General features: G+C 35.1%; 1 protein-coding gene across 4 annotated transcripts; it reads left to right on the top strand.

The window, feature by feature from the left end:
- Positions 1–1939: 1939 nt before the first annotated feature.
- LOC115955316 (probable ubiquitin-conjugating enzyme E2 25) lies at positions 1940–18753 on the top strand. 4 transcript variants are annotated; one of them, XM_031073404.1, is made up of 9 exons: positions 1940–2072; positions 2178–2283; positions 4888–5043; positions 14005–14145; positions 14286–15449; positions 15546–15609; positions 15860–15999; positions 16095–16406; positions 17998–18753. In XM_031073404.1, the coding sequence occupies exons 1-9, from the start codon at positions 2014–2016 to the stop codon at positions 18289–18291; spliced, it is 2436 nt and encodes an 811-aa protein (XP_030929264.1). In that variant the 5' UTR covers positions 1940–2013; the 3' UTR covers positions 18292–18753. The 4 variants fall into 4 exon arrangements, with proteins under 4 accessions (XP_030929264.1, XP_030929263.1, XP_030929265.1 ...); XM_031073403.1 differs by having other exon boundaries at positions 1940–2093; positions 2181–2283; XM_031073405.1 differs by lacking the exons at positions 1940–2072; positions 2178–2283; positions 4888–5043 and adding an exon at positions 12211–12425.
- The last annotated feature ends 1265 nt before the right edge of the window (positions 18754–20018 follow it).

The following is a 20018-nucleotide window of genomic DNA, read 5'->3' as shown; positions in this document are numbered from 1 at the left end:
TTTAGTTTTAGATTTCACCACTTGTGATATTTTGTTCCTCAATAGGTTCAAAATTGCAATAAGGAACCAAGCCTTTAAGAGTAAGAGAGGCCCAGCCCATGAAGAAAAAAGGCTTAACCCTCAAAAAATAAAAAAGGGAGGAGCTCGGCCCACGGAGAGAAAAGAATAAAGTATTGGGCTTTAGGAAGAAAAAACAGGCACAAAGGGAAACATGGGCCATGGGCTTAAGTAAAAGGTGGTACCCAAGGAAGCCTAACAAGGAGGTAAGAAGGAGCTAAGCCAGGTTGCATAGGATCCCCCAGAGTTAGAAGGGGAACCTCGGGAAATTTTGGGGAAAAAAACCAGCTAGGATTTGGATAGCTCAAGGTGGGCATGCCCATGGACACAAGAAACGAAGGAGGTCATGTCCCATTAGCTGCCCATAATTCAGAAGAAAGCTTTGGGAACAGATGATGGCTTAGAAGTCAGCATCTAATAAAGGAGCCTAATACCTCGGGTAAAGTAGGAAAGGAGAATTAAGAAGGAAGGTAGTTGGGAGCCTTTTTGCATTTCATCATCAGCAATGAGGAATCTGCCCATTTAAAGGAAATTGACAAAGTGTGAAGCAACCAATACTTTGAGATGTCTTTTTAAAGATCTTGGGAAAAGGATGAGAAGCCTTGATTTGGGAAAAGTATCTAGGATTACTCAAACAAGATCTCTTATAAGAGGAAGGTCAGCTTGAGACTTTTGTGTTGCTAAACCTTAAAAGGGGAAACACTTAGAAAGAGGAAAGGACCAGCCACCAATGTTATAGACATAACATTGGTTCTGATACCAGAGTACCAAGAGAATGGATCAATGGCATGGAAAAAAAAAAACCCTAGAAATGGCTCTATAAAAGGGGGCAAAGCTCCAGCCAAAAGACATTCAACAAGAAGCACTCAGATACTAGAAAAGATATTAAAAAGAGAGTTGCAAGATTGAAATAGAGTGAAGAGTGAGGAACTGTGAAGGATCCAACAGAAAATACTTAAGGATATACTTGGATTTAAAGGGATTCAAACTTCACAAGTCTTGGAAGCCCAAAGAAAGCTATCTAAGTTTGTGATTTTTTAACTTTATTGAACCTTGAGATATATCCTAGCAAAGTAGAACTTAATATATTAAAATACTTGATATAATAAAAATTATAATCTCACTCTATTTTGAGGGTCCTTGGCATTCTTTTATTTGCACTCTTTTAGTTCCTTTGCTATTTCTTAGTTATTTGTTTAACCAATATATATATGTTCATTTATATTTGTGTTATAGAGGCCATATTTTGTGCACAGATTAGCTTGTAAATGGCCCAACAAAGCCACGGTAGGTCAAGCCTAGTCCATCAACTATTTATACTATCCTTTAGAGGTCCAGGACCCTCTCAGACTATCGGGCTTGGACTCTAGCCAAAGCAAGAACCCACGTCACTATAAGTCATTTGATTATAAATGAAGAGGATGCGAATCCATTTAAAATTTGTAGTATATTTTGTGAGATGGTGGTGTTTAAATTGCAGAATAGGCAAGTTGTAGAGGCAAGCTAACGTGGTAAACTATAAATAAAAGTAGTATAAATCAAATAGTGGTAAAAATGGTAATTAAAGAGGCAAGCGTGTGCATTTGGCACTCTAATTTCTAGGTTGGTTTGTTTGTCACTTATTGAAGGCGCGAAGCTACCAAAAAAAGGTGAAATGCTAGAACCACACCATTTTAATCACAACTCATCATATGGTGTGTTGTGAGTGTTAGAGGTATGGTCTCACATGAATTCACTATCATATATTTACCACTCACAACTTGCTACGTGATGAATTGTAGCCAAAGTTGTATAAAATGGCGCGATTCTAGCATTGCTTACAAAAAAACAGTACTTAATCAATCAAATGTACTAGGAAAAAAAAAACACATCCAACGAGGAGGAACAGTAAAGTCAAATAACAGCTAAGCCAAGCCAACGCCGCCGTTTCGCTTACTTTCTCTCTTGAGCCGATCAATGAAGCCGCCGCCGCCGCCGCCTCCATCACCCAACACTTACCCTTACACTTCCACTTCCACTTCCACTTCCACTTCCAGGTCTTTCTCTCTCTCGCTCTGAGACTCTTTATTTTTTGAAACAAATTTTCTCACTCGTTTTCCCTCACTTTCTCTGTCTCCAAACAGGAAGCGATTGTTTTCCGGTAAAGGCTCCAACTTCATGGGACACGAAATCTTCGAAATCCCGCCCCTATTTTTTCGGTCCTCCAAAATGCATAAACAAAAGCAGGTTGGATAACAAAGCATATATTTTCCCCCCTTAATTCTCGCTCTTAATCAACTGCTTTTAATTTTCACACGCCCATATTATTCTGTTTATCCAAATATCAATTTTGCTTCTTTCTAACTGGATTGTAAAGTATTAGAAATTTTGTTTTGGTGTTACATTTAGTGAACTGTGATGAATTTTTGTGTAAAATAAATGTTAGTTTGAGATGTACATGGATATTTTTTACTGCTAAATTGATAAAATTGTTTGTGTTATATAGTATCTATTGTAAATTCTATGTTTTGATTGTTATTTATGAATGACATATCATATTAAAGCCATCGAGCTAGTCAATCAATTTTGAGTATCAATGGGTGGGGCATTGGACTTTCATTGAATTGGTACACCATCCTTCAGTTGAATCCTACTTGGACCCTTTCAGTCGAATGGGTTCTGTAATTCCTCGGCGGGTTTTGTGTCTGCTGTTTTGACAAAGTTGAAATGTTTCATACATCGGTTAATGAGCTCTAACTCAAATGACACCTTGAAGAGTTGAAGAGTAGGTAGAGGGTGATGTCAAGAATTTAATACCCTCCAAGTGCGTGTGTAACTTAACAAAGAAATGTCTTGCAAATTTCATTCAAAACTATACGAGTTTTTGTTTTCTTGATCAGAATAAGGAACTAGGAAACCCTTCTTATAATCTGCTTCTCTTCACACACACATGTGGATCTCTGTGGTGAAGTAGATTAGTGGACTTTGTCTCTTACTCCACATTTTTACTTCTAAAGGCTTCTATTCTACTTGAAATTTTAGCAATTCCCTGGCTTGCAGCTTGTGCCATATAGAGAATTGCAGGTTTCCACTGTTTCATAGTTGGGAAGAAAGGGGATCTGTTTAGCAAACGACAGGCTCTGCATTTTCTAAACTTAGCTGTCCATGTTATATCTGAACCGTCCTTGACTTGACAAATTTGAAGTTCTCATTTATCTAAGGGAGAGCTTCACCCTATATATTTGATGCTGCCATTGAATGAAGGTCATGCTGCTTTCTTTAGACTGATTTTCAGTTTTGGTAGGTTCAGGTCCTTATTTGCATAGAGCTAATAAGTGACATCCATTGAAGTAAAACCTATGTGGTTTTGAAGCTTATATTATAAGCATCTTAGGGTTAAAACAGTTTTGAATTGAGTCACTAGTTTATGAGTAATCCGCATTTAGGGTTTTTCCAGGAATTTGTTTACTAGTCAAAATTAGGGGTCCTTGTCACAGTCCCAGTCCTAGTAGGTTAAATCAATTAGTGTATATAAATTTCCTTATTGGTAAAAGACAGCAGACTTTCATAATGCAATATTGATTTTTGAGTGTTGATGCCGGATTGCCTTACGTGTTCTTTTTAATTAGCTTTCTTCTTCTTATGCACTGTGCATTAGTATTATTCATAGCCCCTGAACAATCACAAAATTCTCTCTTTTTCTTCTCTCTTGTTGTGTGACCCCAAATTATGCCATTCTTCTTACCTATTGAGACCCTAAAACTCCCATATATTTTCCCTTTCAAGTAGACATAAAAAACCTATCAAATCAGCCATGAACTTCCAAACGCAGTCACTATATAGAATGAACCTGTTTGCTTCAAGAAAGTGGCCTAGCATTATTCCCCTTTGTTTTGAAAGTCAAAACCCTTGTCAATCTTTGAATTCTAATCATTTATTCTAAAAAATTTTAAATACATTCACAAATTTCCCTAATCCCTAGCCCAACAAAGCACATGTAGACAGATTCCTTAAATTTTTCTTACTTCAATGTGTCATCATTTATTATGCTGTAAACTGGATTACTTCTGATAGTTGTTGTGTAATCTGTACAGTATGGAATTGGTGGACATTGTTTCAAACTTTGGAACAACATTAACTGGCTAAGATGGACAATAACCTTTAAACATCTTTGTTCTGTTACTATCACAGCATGCATTGATGCATGCTCAATTTATTTAATGACAATTGAGGCAGCAGAGGTATCAGATCTCAAAAGGCAGGTGGCACTTTGAATGACTCTTTTGAGAATATTGTTCCTCATATGCTGATAGACTTTGTATAATATGTTTGAACCACCTTGGTAAAGGCTCAAAACATTGTGCCCAACCCAGGCCCATTAATTATTATTCTTAAAAAATAAAAAGTGCATCTGGATCTTAAATCTTTTCTTCTTGAATTTGTTTTGTCCTGCTCAAATGTATGCTTCTTCCTCTTTCTTTCTGTTCCTTGCTTGAATTCAATTTTTTTTTTGGTCTTGTTGAATAGTTTTTGGATAAGATTAAATAAAATTGAATTATAAAATATGAATGTACTCATTGGCTTTTGATGTTTGAACTCAATATCTCGCCAAGAGCCTTGTAGCTCTATTGGTTGATAGCTTTTGATGTTTCCAATGGAGACATCTAGGATTTAAATCCCCCAACCCCAACTGTTGAATTAAAAAAAAATGTTTGAACCCAATATCTCACTCTCTATTCTATTATTGTGGAAAGAGGATGTGCTATTGGAGCTGGAGTTCATTGGCTTCTTTAACTCTTATAAATTATTCCATTATCACTTAATGTGGGCAATTTTCTTCTGTCTCTCTAGGTCATTCCACATGATGTGATTGATATAGACAAAGGGGGAGATTCTGCTGATGTAATGTTCATTGATGGAAAAGTTCACACATGGAACAAATTGCGGAGCAACAAAGGGAAGAAAATAAAAGATGTTTCTGATGGTTATGGTGGTCATCAAGCTAAGGTTTGTGATTAATGTTTTAAATATGTTCTAGTTGCTGATTTGTGATATATATATATATATATATATATATAACTAAGCAGTTTCATTTCTAGAAAACCAAAGGTACAATTAGTTTAAGCACAACAACAACACAAAACAACAGGACAAAAACTATCCAAACTCAACAACCCCATGACAAAGGCACCATAGGAAAAATGCTAATAGACAACATCAGCTAAGAGTAGAGAGCCATTTGTTGCTCTGGTTTTAAGCTTGGATGTTGGAACAAGAAATACCCCAAAAGCAACATACAACTTTGTTAAGAATAGAATTACAAAAGGTTCCATTGAGCTCTATTCTTGACTTTCATTTTATTATTCTTGCTACTCCTTTAGCAACCGCCTCACTTAGTGCTTTGACAATAATCTTTCCATTCACCTTATTAAAGGTAATGAATTGCAAGCTTGTAAAGGTTCTCTGATCTTTTTGAAACAAAGCACTCTAATTCTCTGCAGGCGCATTAATGGCTCAAGATGAAAGGCTAAAATTTGGACTTTCATTTGGGCCTTTGAAGCTCAAAACTTGGAGATTGTGCTAGACTGACATCTATTTTTGCTTTAACCATTCATATTATGCCTAATGAGTTGCATCTTAGTGTGCGTTTGTTTCGCCTGAAAAGCATTTTAGGAAATCATTTTACACCCTGCCATGTGTTTGGTTGCACATGAAAAATTTGGTCAAACGGAAAATCATTTCCGTTGATTGTAAAATGTGGCTGGCTGAAGTGTAAAATAGATTACAGATCTATTTTACCTTCAAACCATTTTCAGAAAAAAAGCACCGAACCGAGAGAGAGAGAGAGAGAGAGAGCCGCCCACCATCAGAGAGAGAGAGGCCGGTCACCTGAACTTGAGATTGACGGCACCGCCGTCTAGGCCGTGCCTCTCCCTCATCATCGATCGCCAGCCATCACTGATCCACCCCTCCTTCATCACCGATCGCCAGCCATCATCGATCCACCCTTCCCTCATCACCGATCCATAAACACCGAAAACCCACCTCTCCGATCGCCAGCCATGCACCGACGAGACAAGTTGAGCTCCGATCTTGACAATCGACCGTAGGCCATGCACCGTCGTCACCACCCAAGACCGATCTCGTCGCCGCCGCTGAAGACTGATCTCTCTTTCTCGATCTATCTCTCTTTCCCTCAATCTCTCAATCTTTCTCTCTTTGATCTCTGATTTTTTTGTTGTTGTTGTGGTGGTGTGGGTGGTGGTTTGGTGGTTTTTGTGGTGTGGTGGTGGGTTTTGTGTGGATAGTGGTGAATTTTCTGTGGGTGCTGGTGGATTTTTTGATATAAAATTTGTTTGGAAGTTGAGAAAATGGCTGAGAAAATGTGAAAAATTTGTAGGAAAATAGCATTTTCAAAATGTTACCAAACGTTGGAAATCGTTTTCCGGAATATTTTCCATTGCACACCCAAACGCCCGGATTTTAATTTCCTTACGGGAATTCATTTTCCCCTGCATTTATTTTACACTCAAAATTCGATTTACATCGAACCAAACGCAGCCTTAGCATGATTAAGAAGGAATTCTAGTTCAACAATATCGTCCCCAATTGTTTTTCTACTTGTTTTTATTTGCAAGTGACACTCGCCATCCTCATTGAGATTGAAACCCCTATCTACCGTTGGAAGCTCTTCATAGCAAAGTTGTCAATATCAAATTGTAGCAGCTAGCTAAATCAGTACAAATTCCTGAAACATACTGAATAAAATACCGGCATGCATTGGGTGATGTATGAGTGTTTTGCTCAATATAAGAAAAAAAATATTAAAAAAATGGAAAGGGGTTGAAACATGGGAAATATGTTGGGTTAATATACTTGGGCTTATAAAATACATAGTTTTAAATTCTATGTTTATATATATATATATATATATATATATATATAGTGATAACTTAAAAATGGTGCTCAGTTATTAGTTAGTATTGAAATATTTTGTTTCCTTAGCGAGACCAAAACAACATCTGGGTATTGACAACTTTGCTTTATGGTTCAAGACCTTCATCACTACATCGAAAACTCTCTTAGCAAAATTAGTTTTTGCAAATTTCTGAACATTCCCTGCTTGGGAGATCACTAAACAAAAGCTCTTGTTTGTGGAGCAATTCCAACTCATCCCATTGTTTTATAGGTTATTCATTTGATCAAGGAACATTTGTCGTATTGATTTGTGCGCATCCTCCACTGTCTGGTTAGCTTTTGGGGTTAATATTAAATCTTTGTGAGGATCAACTATAGGGGATTATCAAGAATGCTTTGACGAGTGACCTTAGCCACCCCCCTATTGAGTAAAACATTAATAGATCCAAATGTAATAGTCAAACAAGGAAAAAAAATAAAATTTCAAACACCTATATTTTAACGTTTAAGTTACATTTAAAATTTAAAACACCATACAAACTTCACTCTTTACACTAGAGTGATTACTCCTAAATTTCTAATTGACCAATGCTCAATTCCTTTTCGTTTCACCTGAAATGCAGGAATATTCCATTGTAGAAGATACTAATTGGGTTATAGAGTTTTTGATATGTAATGATAATATTAAGAATGTATTATTTGATTTTGAATTAATAATTTAATATTTTGTTATATATATATATATATATAAAAGACTGAAACCAAAATATTTGATTGATTCCGATGTATATATCGGAACAGAATTTGACAACTTTGGTTTTGACTTTTGAGCCAAAACAAAGAAACTTGTTTATTTTGTTTTCTTAGAGCATCCACATCAGTTGATGTAAAATTTTTGTAAATTTGCACATTTAAAATCTACTTTTTCTATTTTACGCATCTATTTTTACAAAACACTCACATCAGTCTATCTATTATACACATTTATTCAATAAAATATTCATTCTTTTACCATTTTTATTATTTTCTCACTCATGGCCTCTCTCTCTCTCTCCCTCTCCAAACAAATCTGCAACTTCACCATCATCTCTTGAGCCAAATTGAAAAAATTTCACTGCAGAAACTAAAAACCCAAAACCCACCATTTTAGCCAAACTAAAATCCTAAATTACCTACCACCGCCACCGGACAGCCCAAATCTCCACTATTGTCACCCATGCTGCCGCTGATCTACAACTCAAACCCAGAACCGCAACACCACCACCCAAAGTTGATGCTTTTGACCTGAGGAGGTGGACAGTGATCTGAAAAAGGGTGGGGATCTCTTTGTTTTGTGGTTCAAAATGTGAAGTTTATGGCCAAGAAAGAAGTCTTTAATCTTTATTTTGGAAAATTTTCTTTCATTACCTTCTCACATGTTCATGCTCTATAATTTTTTGGGATTTGAATTTGGCTAATACGGTGGGAGAGTGAGGTGAGGTGTGAGCAGAGACAAGGAGAGAGTCAGGTGAGAGTGAGAGCAAGAGCAGAGACAAGGAGAGAGAAAAAGTATTAAAATATTAAATGCACGTACCACAGTAATTGTGCATATATGCACGGTTACTATAGCAATTGTGCATAAATGCACAATTTTACACCCACTGATATGAGTGTTTTTTAGCCAAAATGTGTAAAAGAAGTAACTTTTTCTATTTTGCAAAATTTTACATAAACTGATGGTGGTTGCTCTTAGTTATTGGGAGAGCCATTAACAAAACTTTGGATAAATTAAAAGTTAAAATGATAATTGCCTTAGAGCAAAAATTGCCGGCATATTGGTAAATTTGTTGACATTTTAAATTTGCTTCCAAATGGTATAAATGAAACGTGACTTAAAAGAGACTTTTTAATTAAGAAACTTGGATACATTATACAAATATATATAGTAGAGAGTACCATAGATTGTACCTCAATTTAATGTCAAAAGTTTATTCCTTTCTTGTTCACGCGAAGAATAAATAAAATGATTATTTTCAAAATCCTGATTAATCAAGATCTTATCACAAAAGTCTTATACTATCTTATTCCACCACTAATCCAAAAAAAAACAAAAAACAAAAAAAAAAAAAAATCCCTTATCGTACACCAAAATTTCTTCATATATATATATATAGATGTGGGGTCCACTTCCAAAACATTATAAGTCACACGTGGACATCTCTCTAAGGTTACTATTATATATGTATAAAAAATCTAGCCATTTGAAAAACAAGGTTTTACCAAAAAAGAAAACAAGGGAAGCAGTGGGACCATCTAAGGTAGATTCTTCCATTCCTTTGACAACAGCCGTTTGATTGGTCCTCTGACGTACTCCAAAAATTTGATCCAACGGCTGATAACGCATTACACTAGTCAACACACAACGTTGGACTGTTGGAGGATTTGAGGAAGTTCTTTCCCTTTACTCATTTGGCTTGCTACCCAAGTTTGGCTTCTGTCCGGTACAGCCTCCTCATACTCATCACTCACCTTCTTAATCATATCATGTCACATCTACGTAATTCTTTATTATTAATGTTACACCACCACGTTTGAAAGTTTTTATTTTTTATTTTTTTTTATTTTCAACTTTTATTTATTTAACTATATTTTTAAAACCTCTCACTTTTTTTTAGTGTACAACTTAATTTATGTTACTTCTTAAGTATTTTTTTATTACATTAATATTTTATATTAATGAATTTATTATTTCTTTATTTTTAGCATGTATATCAAATTTTTTATTTAATTAGATCTTGTTATTATCCTATATCCATGAATTTTTTTAATGGTTTTGAAATATAAATATGAATTATAAAAACTTTGATATTTTACAGTTATGAACTACGAAAGGTGTAAAAGACAACGTAAGCTTGTAGTAAATTTGAAAAAATGAAAAAGAAAAAAAATCAAATAAAAAGTAATGGATACTTAGGATACAAGAGGAAATTTATAGTGTCATTATAAGGAGGGCTTTAAACTTTAAATCTTGTGCCATTTTTTGATTTGGTGAGATGGCACCTCTTCAATTGTAGGTTTAAAACTCTATACTAGTAGTCTAGTAGTATGCTTTAAGTAAAAACTTATATGTAAATACAAGAAAATATTTAACTGATATCATTGAATTATACTGAGTAACTTAAATAGAGTTTTACCTATATATTAAATTAATTATTAATGAGCCATGATAAAAACATATTAAATTTATGAAGTTTTATATATATATATATATATATATTTTTTTTTTTTTGAAAAGAGAGGGAGAGAGCTATTTAGTGTAAGTATGTATGAGATATATAGTGTAGTGTGTATACATCTTTCTTACTTATCAAAAAAAAAAAAATATATATATATATATATATATATATATAGAGTGTAGTGTGTATGTTTTGTTACAAGACAAAACTTAGGTACAATATCTTAGGTGCTGTTCTTTAGGTGTTTTTTTAAAGATTCAACTATGTGGCTACTTAACTAAAAAATACACTTCCATTCTATGAGAAAAAATTCACATGGCTGAATCTTAAGAAGGGAACCTAAGTACTGTATCTAAGTCTTGCCTTATACTATATTATAAGAAAGAACATAGGATGGCCTTTTACTATATTATAAAACTAAATTATGATATATAACAAAAATAATTAAAACAAATATTAAATAGAATTTTAAATTTCTTGAAATTTGGGTAATAGAGTTTTAGCTAGAGTAAACTAGGGGTGGCAATTTGTGTTCGTGGGTCGGGGTCATGTCGTGTCGAGCCATGGATACTCGGCTATATAGGTTGACCCGAACTCGACTTCTTTAGTAAATGTGTTAATAATTTTCAACTTTAATTCGACCCATTTATTATAAAGATTGACCCAACATAGCACGTTTAACCCGTTTAATTAACAAGTTATATAAAAGTTAACACAAATGACCCATCTAATAACCTATTTTATTAATAGGTCATATATTTGACCTGAATAACCTATTATCAATTTCCATATTGCTAAAATTAAAATACAATTACAGCCATAAATATAGTAATAAACATATAATTATAACAAAAAATTAATCAAAAGCAATAATTACAAAATACTAATAACAAAATTTAATACCTTTATAACTTAAATGGGTCAAACGTGTTCACATGTTGAACACGAACATGACCCATTTATTAAACGAGTTAGTCGTGTTGACTCGAACCTGTTTAGCTTCAATCTACAACTTATTTATAAACTGGTTAATCGTGTCGAGTTTGCGGGTCTTGTAAGATTTTGTCAATCTTAGAGTAAACAATCCAAAAATTTAATAATAACTAACCTCATCACACGTGCTTTGTGCGTGTAATGAGACTTTTTTTTTTTTGATAGTTTTTTTAATAGGAACTTGGGGAAGTTTTTTTTTTTTTAGGAACTTTGTTCGTGTAATGAGACTTTTTTAAAAAAAAAAATATTTTTTTTTAATAGGAACATGGGGTAGATTTGGTTGTTTAGATAAGGTAGTGGAAATTTTTATAGAACATGAGATAGTTTTATAAGCATGAGTAGGTTTTTTGTTTTTAATTTTGGTCAATTTACAGTTTTAACTTCATTTTTATGTTATAGGAATAAAAATAAGTTAATTAAATTATGAGTATTTTTAGAAATAAAAAAGACAATAACTAAATTTTTGAATCCTCTTAATATATAGAGATAACTTACTTAATATTTTGATGATAATTAAAAGTTTTATCTAAAAATAGTGTTATGCACATGTATACATAATTAGAATGAACAAAAATTTACCACCTATATTTACTGGATCCACTAGTGATTAAAAGTGATAAATCATAAAAAAGGGAGTGATGGAAGCGTGTGCATTTATGGTATAGTCGAATAGTTTATACTAAAAGAGGTAAAAGCACCAGTCGCGTCGTGGCATTTTCTAGGTTGATCTCTTTGTCAAGAAGCCAACGAAGCCAAAACTACTAACAAATTATTAATTACTCACAAATCTCTCTCTCTCTCTATAATCCAAAGCGGACTCTACTGACTGTACTGTACTGTGGAGCTGAGAAAAACAAAACCAAACCAAACTTAACCAAAACAAAAGCAAATAGTATTTATATATCTGGTTTCAAAGCCAAGCCACTAGCCCCAGCGCGCCGATTCAGTTACTTTCTCTCTCTGGGACCGAGCCGAGTCGATAAAATGAGCCGCCGCCGCCGTCACGCAAATACCTCTCGCCTATAAAGTGTCTTTCTCTCTCTCTCGCCCTTTTTCACTCACTTTTGAAAACGCTCTCTCTCTCTCACACTTGACTATTTTTATTTTTGTAGTAACATTTTCTCACACTTTCCCTCACTTTCTCGGTCCCCAAACAGGAAGCAATTGATTTCCGGGAAAACATACTCCGATTTCATGGAGCCCGAAGTAATCGAAATCCCTCCCCCGATTTTCCGAACTCCCAAATTCCTCAAACAAAAACAGGTTTCCATAACCCAAACCAATTTTCTTTTTTCTCAGATTCTTGCTCCGCTATTTCTCTCAATCACTCGCTTTTATTTCGCTCACTCCTACATGATTCTAGATTTAGCTTTTTTTTTTTTTTTTAAAAAAAAAACTTCATTTTCAAGTTTTAATCTATTCGTTTTTCGTTTCGGCTGTTGATCATACTGAAATTATTAATTTTTTTTTTTTTTTTTACTCTGATAGGTCTTTGTTAGCTTAATCTCGTAGTGATTAGATTCTGAATTGCATGAAATTGATCGTGTGTGTGGGACTTCATTTGGACAGAGTAGAATCTCGCTTGCTTTGCAATATGGGGGACTTTAAATTGGTTAATCTGATGCAAAATTTCGGTTTTTAGGGTTTTTTCTGGGTGGGTTGTAGCTAAATTTGTAAGTCTTTTTAATTTGGGTTTTTGCTTGTTTTGGAAGTTTTCATTCAAAGGAGTTTAGAGGCGAGTTAAAGAATTTCATAGTAGTGTTTTGTTGTTATGTGCAATGTTATAGTGATGAATCTTAGTATAAATTAAAAAAAAAAAAGAAAGAAAGATAGTTTGATATGCAGATGGGTTTTTCTTGCTGCTGAAGTGATTGTTGTTTGTGTTTTATATCATCCATTATGAATTCTATGTGTAGTTTTTATTTTATGAATGACATGTCATCTCAAACCCATTTAGATGATCAGTCAATTTTCAGCAACAATGGGTGGGCATTTACCTTCGGTTGAATTGGTACACCATCCTATAGTTGAATCCTACAAAATGTTTTGTTTGAAATTGAAATGGTTACACAGTCATTTTGACGAAACCTTGGAGTTCTGTTATTCCTAGCAGGTTTTGTGTCCACAATTTGTTGAAATTGAAATGTTTTGCACATTTCAGTCGAGTTCTAACTCAATTGGTATCTCTTTCCCTTGTAAAAGCAAGGCAGAGGGTGAGGTAGTGGGTTGAAGACTCACCGAGTAGGCATGTAACTTACCAATAACCCACACAAAAAAAGTTTTACACATTTCATTCAGGATCTCTGTGGTGCAGTAGTCTGTCCCTTACTGTACATTTTTACTTCTAAGACTTCTATTCTACTCACTATTCTAGCAATTTCCTGGTTTCCTCCATATGGAATAATTGGAGGTTTCCACTCTTTCAAAGTTAGGAAGAATGGAATCTGTTTAGCAAATGACATGTTATGCATTTTCTAAACTGGGCTGTCTTGTATATCTGAAACATCCTTGGCATGAAAATTTTAAGTTCTCTTTTATCTAAGGGAGAGTTGGCATCCTGTATATTTGATGCAGCCATGGAATGAGGGTCAAGTTGCTGTCTTCAGACTGATTTTCACTTTCGGTAGCTTCAGTTCTTTATGTGCATAGTGCCATCACATGACATCAAATATAATTATAACATATGCACGTACTCATTGGCTTCAAATTTTGAAGTCTAAGACTTCACCCTCCATCCCATTATTGTGGGAAGAAATTTGAGTTAAACTTCATTGGCTTCTCTGATTCTTATTAACTATTCTGTTTTTGCTTAGTGTGTGCGTTTTTTTTCCTCTCTCTATAGGTCATTCTGCACGATGTGATTGATATAGACAAAGAGGGGGATTCTGCTGATGTAATGTTTATTGATGAAAAAGTTCACACAAGTAAAAAAGGGAAGGAAATAAAAGATGTGGCTGATGGTTATGGTCATCATCAAGCTAAGGTTTGTGATTAACTTTTAAAATATATTCTAGTTTCTGAATTCTAGTTGCTGATTCATGACTTATATAAATACAATAAACATCTAAGGTAGATGTACTGTTTCTGATTCTTCCCTCTTTTTTTTTTTTTTTTTTTAATCAGGAAGATTTTGCTAATTATATTTTTGGTGCTGGTGTGGAAATGTTTGGATCAGTGAATGGGGTTGAGTCTTCTGAGATGCATAATTTAATCAACCTTGATGGTCATAGTTCTGATCTATCTTATGATGATAATAATGAGTATGCTGATTTTTTTCCCGATGATATCTATGATGTTGATGAGTATGCCATTTTGCAAGCCCATTTTGATAGCATGGATATTCCTCCTGGAATAGAGGCACCAGTTCCTTGGTTGCCAGATTTTGCACAACATGAGAAACAGCCAGTTACTGGAAGTAGTTCACACTATACGGAGTCACAAATGCACTTGGATATTGTCGGTCCCCATGGCATGGACCCTTCTCTGCCTTCGTGGTCTGAAAAGCCCATTCACATCAACAAGAATCTAACTTCGGCCAGTGGTTCAAGTATGGATTCTGTCGTTCACCCTCATTCAAAAGGTGGCCAAAATAAAAAGAAATCATCTGCTTCACACCATAGAGGGAATTCTTTGAATCTCCCACTTGGGAAAGAATCATCTAAATCGCGGTGGTTTTTGGATCCTTTCAAAAGTAAGAAGAAACCATTTGCTTCAAGTAGTTCACCCAATTGTAGTTATGTAAAGAAATTGGATGCAATGAAGCTCCCTTCTGGAGCTGAGCCATCTTTTTGGGGACATTATACTCCTGAGAATGTAAAGAAGCAAGTTAGTAGCAGTACATATTATCCAACTAACCCAGTGCATGCAGATGCATTTAAGTATCCAGCTGGGGTGCATACAGATGCATTTAAGTATCCTGCTGGGGTGCATGCGGATGCATTTATGTATCCTGCTGGGGGCCATACAGATCCATTTAAGTATCCTGCTGGAGTAGAACCACCCACACCCTTGTGGACGCCACCTTTGACTAACCATCCAGGTTATTATTTTCCATTTCATGGTTTACACGCTCCTCCTGAAGATGTGGAAGAGTTCCCCTGGGTTCCGGATTCTGCCCAAAATCAAAATAATGCAGCTGCTGAAGGTAGTTCAACATTCTCAATTGAGGCAATCTCTGGCAAGGACAAAGATGAAATTTTGAGGAGGTTCCAACTTTTTAAACAATTTGATACCGTGGAAGACTATTCGGATCATCACTATACTGGCTATGGTTCTACCACAAAGCAGGTGACTAGGTTTAGACGATGCATTGCTTGCCTTCTATTTTCAGTCTGTGGTTTTAAATCTATCTAAATTTCGTTTTCATTGCCCCCTTTCTTACAGCCATCAAGGACTTGGGCAAAGAAAATTCAGGAGGAGTGGAAGATCCTGGAGAAGGATCTACCTGGTGAGCTTTAATTCTTTTATTTTTTTGATGTAATGGCTGCAACTTTTTTCCAATACATAGCCTTTATTTTGATCAAACCATTGGAAATAAATTTTTTGTTGATAATAGTAGCCCTAAAATTTAAATATGCAAAGCATAGCTGTAGAAATGTAGTGTGGGACATTAATGGATTTGCTGTCTGCCCCTCCCCAATGCACACCTTTATTTTTCCCTAAAATTTTGTAATTAATTTTTTTTTTTTTTTCAATAGATACAATATTCGTTAGAGTTTATGAATCAAGGATGGATCTTTTGAGGGCTGTCATCGTTGGAGCAGAGGGTACTCCCTATCATGATGGTCTCTTCTTCTTTGATGTTTTCTTCCCCTGTGGTTATCCTAATGTACCACCGGTATGTGATTGAAGCTTTGAGTGCTGGCAATATATATTTTTTTCTCTTCTGCTTTACATCATTGGTCTGAATACTGTGGAACTTGTTTATGCCAGAATGTCTACTACCACTCTGGTGGCCTTCGACTCAATCCTAATCTGTACAATTGTGGGAAAGTATGCCTGAGTCTACTTAATACCTGGTCTGGTAACAAGAATGAGAAGTGGATCCCAGGTGTATCGACCATGCTTCAAGTTCTTGTCTCCATACAAGGGTTGATCTTGAATACAAAGCCCTATTTCAACGAGCCTGGATATGCACATATGAGTGGCTCAGAGTCTGGTGAAATGAGGTCCCAGCAATACAATGAGGATACATTTGTTCTCTCACTAAGAACAATGATGTACACAATGAGGAGGCCACCAAAGGTAAGATTCCATTTTTTTTAATTTTTAATTTTTATAGGTAATAAAGTTTTATTAAGAAAGAAGATCACTTCATGCTCGCAATGATGAACACAAAGTGTCTTAAAAAGTACATCATACAGAAAAGGGAAGGAGTCTTTGAACTCTAGAAAAGAATTACAATAGTGAAATCCCACACTCTAGACCAATCAAACAACATACATATTAGCACTAATTGGAGGTGCTACTGAGATCTCTCAATTCCATCGATTATGCCTTGTTCATTCTTTCCACATTTTGGATATGGTATCATTCATTGCATCCTGAAATAGATATTAATTTCAATTTCAATTTAACAATTATAACCTTACTACATAACTTTACATTAATTCATGTAGATTCCTGTTGAGGTTTTTAAGTATTTAATTTTAAACGTCAGTGAATATTATACTTCTTGAAGTCCTACCAAACAACCATGTTATGTGTAATAATTTAGTGTATAGGGAATTTGAGATGAAGAGATATAGTGGAGTCATGGTTAACTTTTCCCCATTCAATATGATATGATGTAATTTCTAAAAATGTGGGCAAATGCTTTTTATTTATTTATTTTAATACCCATTAATGTGGTTGGGCTGTGTTCTTTTCTCCAAAGTATTCTCAACTAAAATTCCAATCATATCCCAAATGCATTGCATATGTTGTTGTGGTAGTTTGGAGAGATTGCATTTTTTGGTATTAAATATTAATTTACTTATGAAATAGCTTTTGTGCATGGACTCCAAGATTGCACTTTGTACTGGAAATATTTATGCTTATGATACTGTGGAAACAGTGCATTTTTTTTTTTTTTTTTTAAAATGTAGATGGTTATTTATTATAAAAAAGAAAAAGAAATTAATGTGGTCTTTGACTCTGTGTTATATGGGACACTAAATCATTCAAGCATTATATCTGGCATTAGATCACTCAAGCAATTCTGCTTTAAGGAGATAGTTTAGTACGGAGATCCAATTGATTGTTACAATATGTAAAAATTAGATTCATGACTGTTGATGATTTTCTAATTTTGTTCTGTATATCTTTTTTCTTGCAACGCATTTTTGTTGTCTACAATTGATTGTTTTGATTCTTGAATTTAGAATAGATTGTAATGCCAATGAGCCCTGGCTTTGATGGCACTTCCTCCTCCCGTAATAAAGGGATGAAGGGTGAGGTTATGCTGTTATGGGTTCAAGAACCATTGTGTAACTTACCTATAAAAAAATAAATACTAAGCATGTTGTGTAACATTAATGTTAATTTATTAGCATTTAGGGATTCACAATGATCTTTTTGGTTGTTTTGCTGCATCATGACCATTGACAATCAAAAAGTTATATAACTTTCAAATTCGGTCTTTAGTTTACATGTGAATTATGGTTTGATTTCATCCGTTGTACACACTTGGAATGGTTATTGATGGAAATGATGCTTTATGTACTAGGCTTATATGATTGTGTGTGTGTGGTCTTTTTTATTTGGGTTTTTTTTTTTTTTTGGGGGGGGGGGGGGGGGATTTTTTTGGCAGCTTCTGAGGGTTCAACATCTAATTCTGAGTCATGTGTGGCTGCAGCATTTTGAGGACTTTGTTATGGGGCATTTCCGAAACCGTGCCCGAGATATTCTGGTTGCATGCAAAGCATATATGGAAGGTGCTCAAGTAGGATCTCTGGTCAAAGGTGGGGTGCAGGATGTTGATGTGGGTGACAGGAGCTGCTCAAAGCGGTTTAAGGAGTCTTTGGCAGGCTATGTGGATATGCTTGTCAAGGCATTTACTCAAATTGGAGCTGAGGGCTGTGAGATATTCCAGTCTCCTGGAATGAATGGGAACAAGCGTTTCTGTGGTATGCCTAAGGCTGCAACATGAACACTCTTCTTGATGAAAGACTGATTAAGACTTGACACAAATTATTTTCCATCCTTGACATGCAACTTAGGTTTCTAATCCTATTTTGAATAGTTTTGAGATAAATTATAGAGTATCATATGTTCATACCTTGAGGCCACAGACATAATTTGGGATACTGTATATAGCTGCAGATATGAATGGGCTTAAGAAGTCTCTGTCAACTGTTTTAGGATAAAACCAGATCCTTCCCGGTAAGTTACAGGTTTTGGTTTCTATCTTGAATAGACTTCAATTCAAAAGTTTTTATATTTATAATCCTAGGATACTTACAAGAGATTGCACATATGTCTAGATATTGTCAGGTATGTCTTATCCTTGGGGGAATCAGTGTTATTGTCTAAACCCTGACTACATACATGGATGGCACATAATTTTTACAGATTAAACAATTTAACTCTTTAATTTATCTTGATTTGAGAATTACTGGGGTGTTAACAAATTTTACGACAAAGAAGTTGAACTGACTAGTTGCTTAGTTCTCAAGCCTCGTGTATATCACATCCACTTTCAGTGAATTTGGAGGGTGAGCTTATGGAATGCAACTTGTAGATACCATACATTACACTAAGCGGCCCCATCATAAATGATCTCTTCAATTTGTAATTTAATTGCAGTAAAGTCCATGGTACCCCTAATATCATTTTTTCTTTATGATGATCTAATATCATGGTATGCATAAAATACACGTTAAATTAGTTTTACAAATCTGTCCATACAAATTATGAAGTGGCTGATCAAATATCATTGAAGGATGTTTGGAAGATGTAGTGCAGGTGTATATCATGGATTGAAAGGACTAAATCCTCTGGTTGTGTGAAGCCACAATTTTAGTGGTACCTGCATTTATGTTTTCTCACTTAATAAATCATTCCTGTTGTTACAATAAAGGGTAAAGTGCGAAATGAATTATTTGTATGAGCTGCGGGATTCTTTGTGTTAACTCCAGGCTCATTGATAATTTATGACAGCTTCTTGTAATAAACCGTGATTGTTGGGGTCTGCTAAGTCATTTACTGTTGCTATTAGGGGGTCTTTTAGTTCATTGAATCTTTTGATCTTAGCCCAATTATTGGATGATGTTGTTTTCTTCACCTATACTGGAATTCCACGTTAAGTGCTGAAGACATTTTTTTTTTTTTTTTGGATAAGAAGCATGAAATATTCATTCAACTAGAAAAGAGTTACAGCAGAGAGAGCATACAAACACTGAGAGAAAATCACAAACAATTACACACCACTCCCCTCAATGAACCTGACAGTCTAGCAATATTTTGAGTTTGCATATTAACATTTTTGGGGTCTCTTTTCTTGGGCTCGAGTGGTGGGCTCATTAAAAGGAGAGATATTACTTGTGGTTTTTGGGCTGGGAAGTCCTTGGGCCAAAGCAGGAAACATTGGAAAGCCCAAAACCGATTTTTGGCCTCAGAGGACCATTGGGAAACCCGTGAGTGCGCAACAGAGGAGAGTGAGCAAACTACTGTCGGCACAGAAGAACAGCTGCCTTTCTTCGTACCTATGCTCACCGGATTGACAATCACCGGAATCTGAAAGTCGGTATCTTCCTCTCTTCTTTCATCCTCCGACCTGCCTCGCCAAGCAGCACAGAGCTTCTAAAAAATCCCCCTCCTCCAATTGGACAGATCATGAGACCCAGACCGAAGAAACCAACCGGAACCCAAAACACC

Source organism: Quercus lobata, chromosome 8 (genome assembly GCF_001633185.2).
Source record: "Quercus lobata isolate SW786 chromosome 8, ValleyOak3.0 Primary Assembly, whole genome shotgun sequence".
Classification (NCBI taxonomy): Eukaryota; Viridiplantae; Streptophyta; class Magnoliopsida; order Fagales; family Fagaceae; genus Quercus; species Quercus lobata.
Note: the sequence above shows the minus strand (reverse complement) of the source record. Positions and strands in the feature narration are given on the sequence as shown.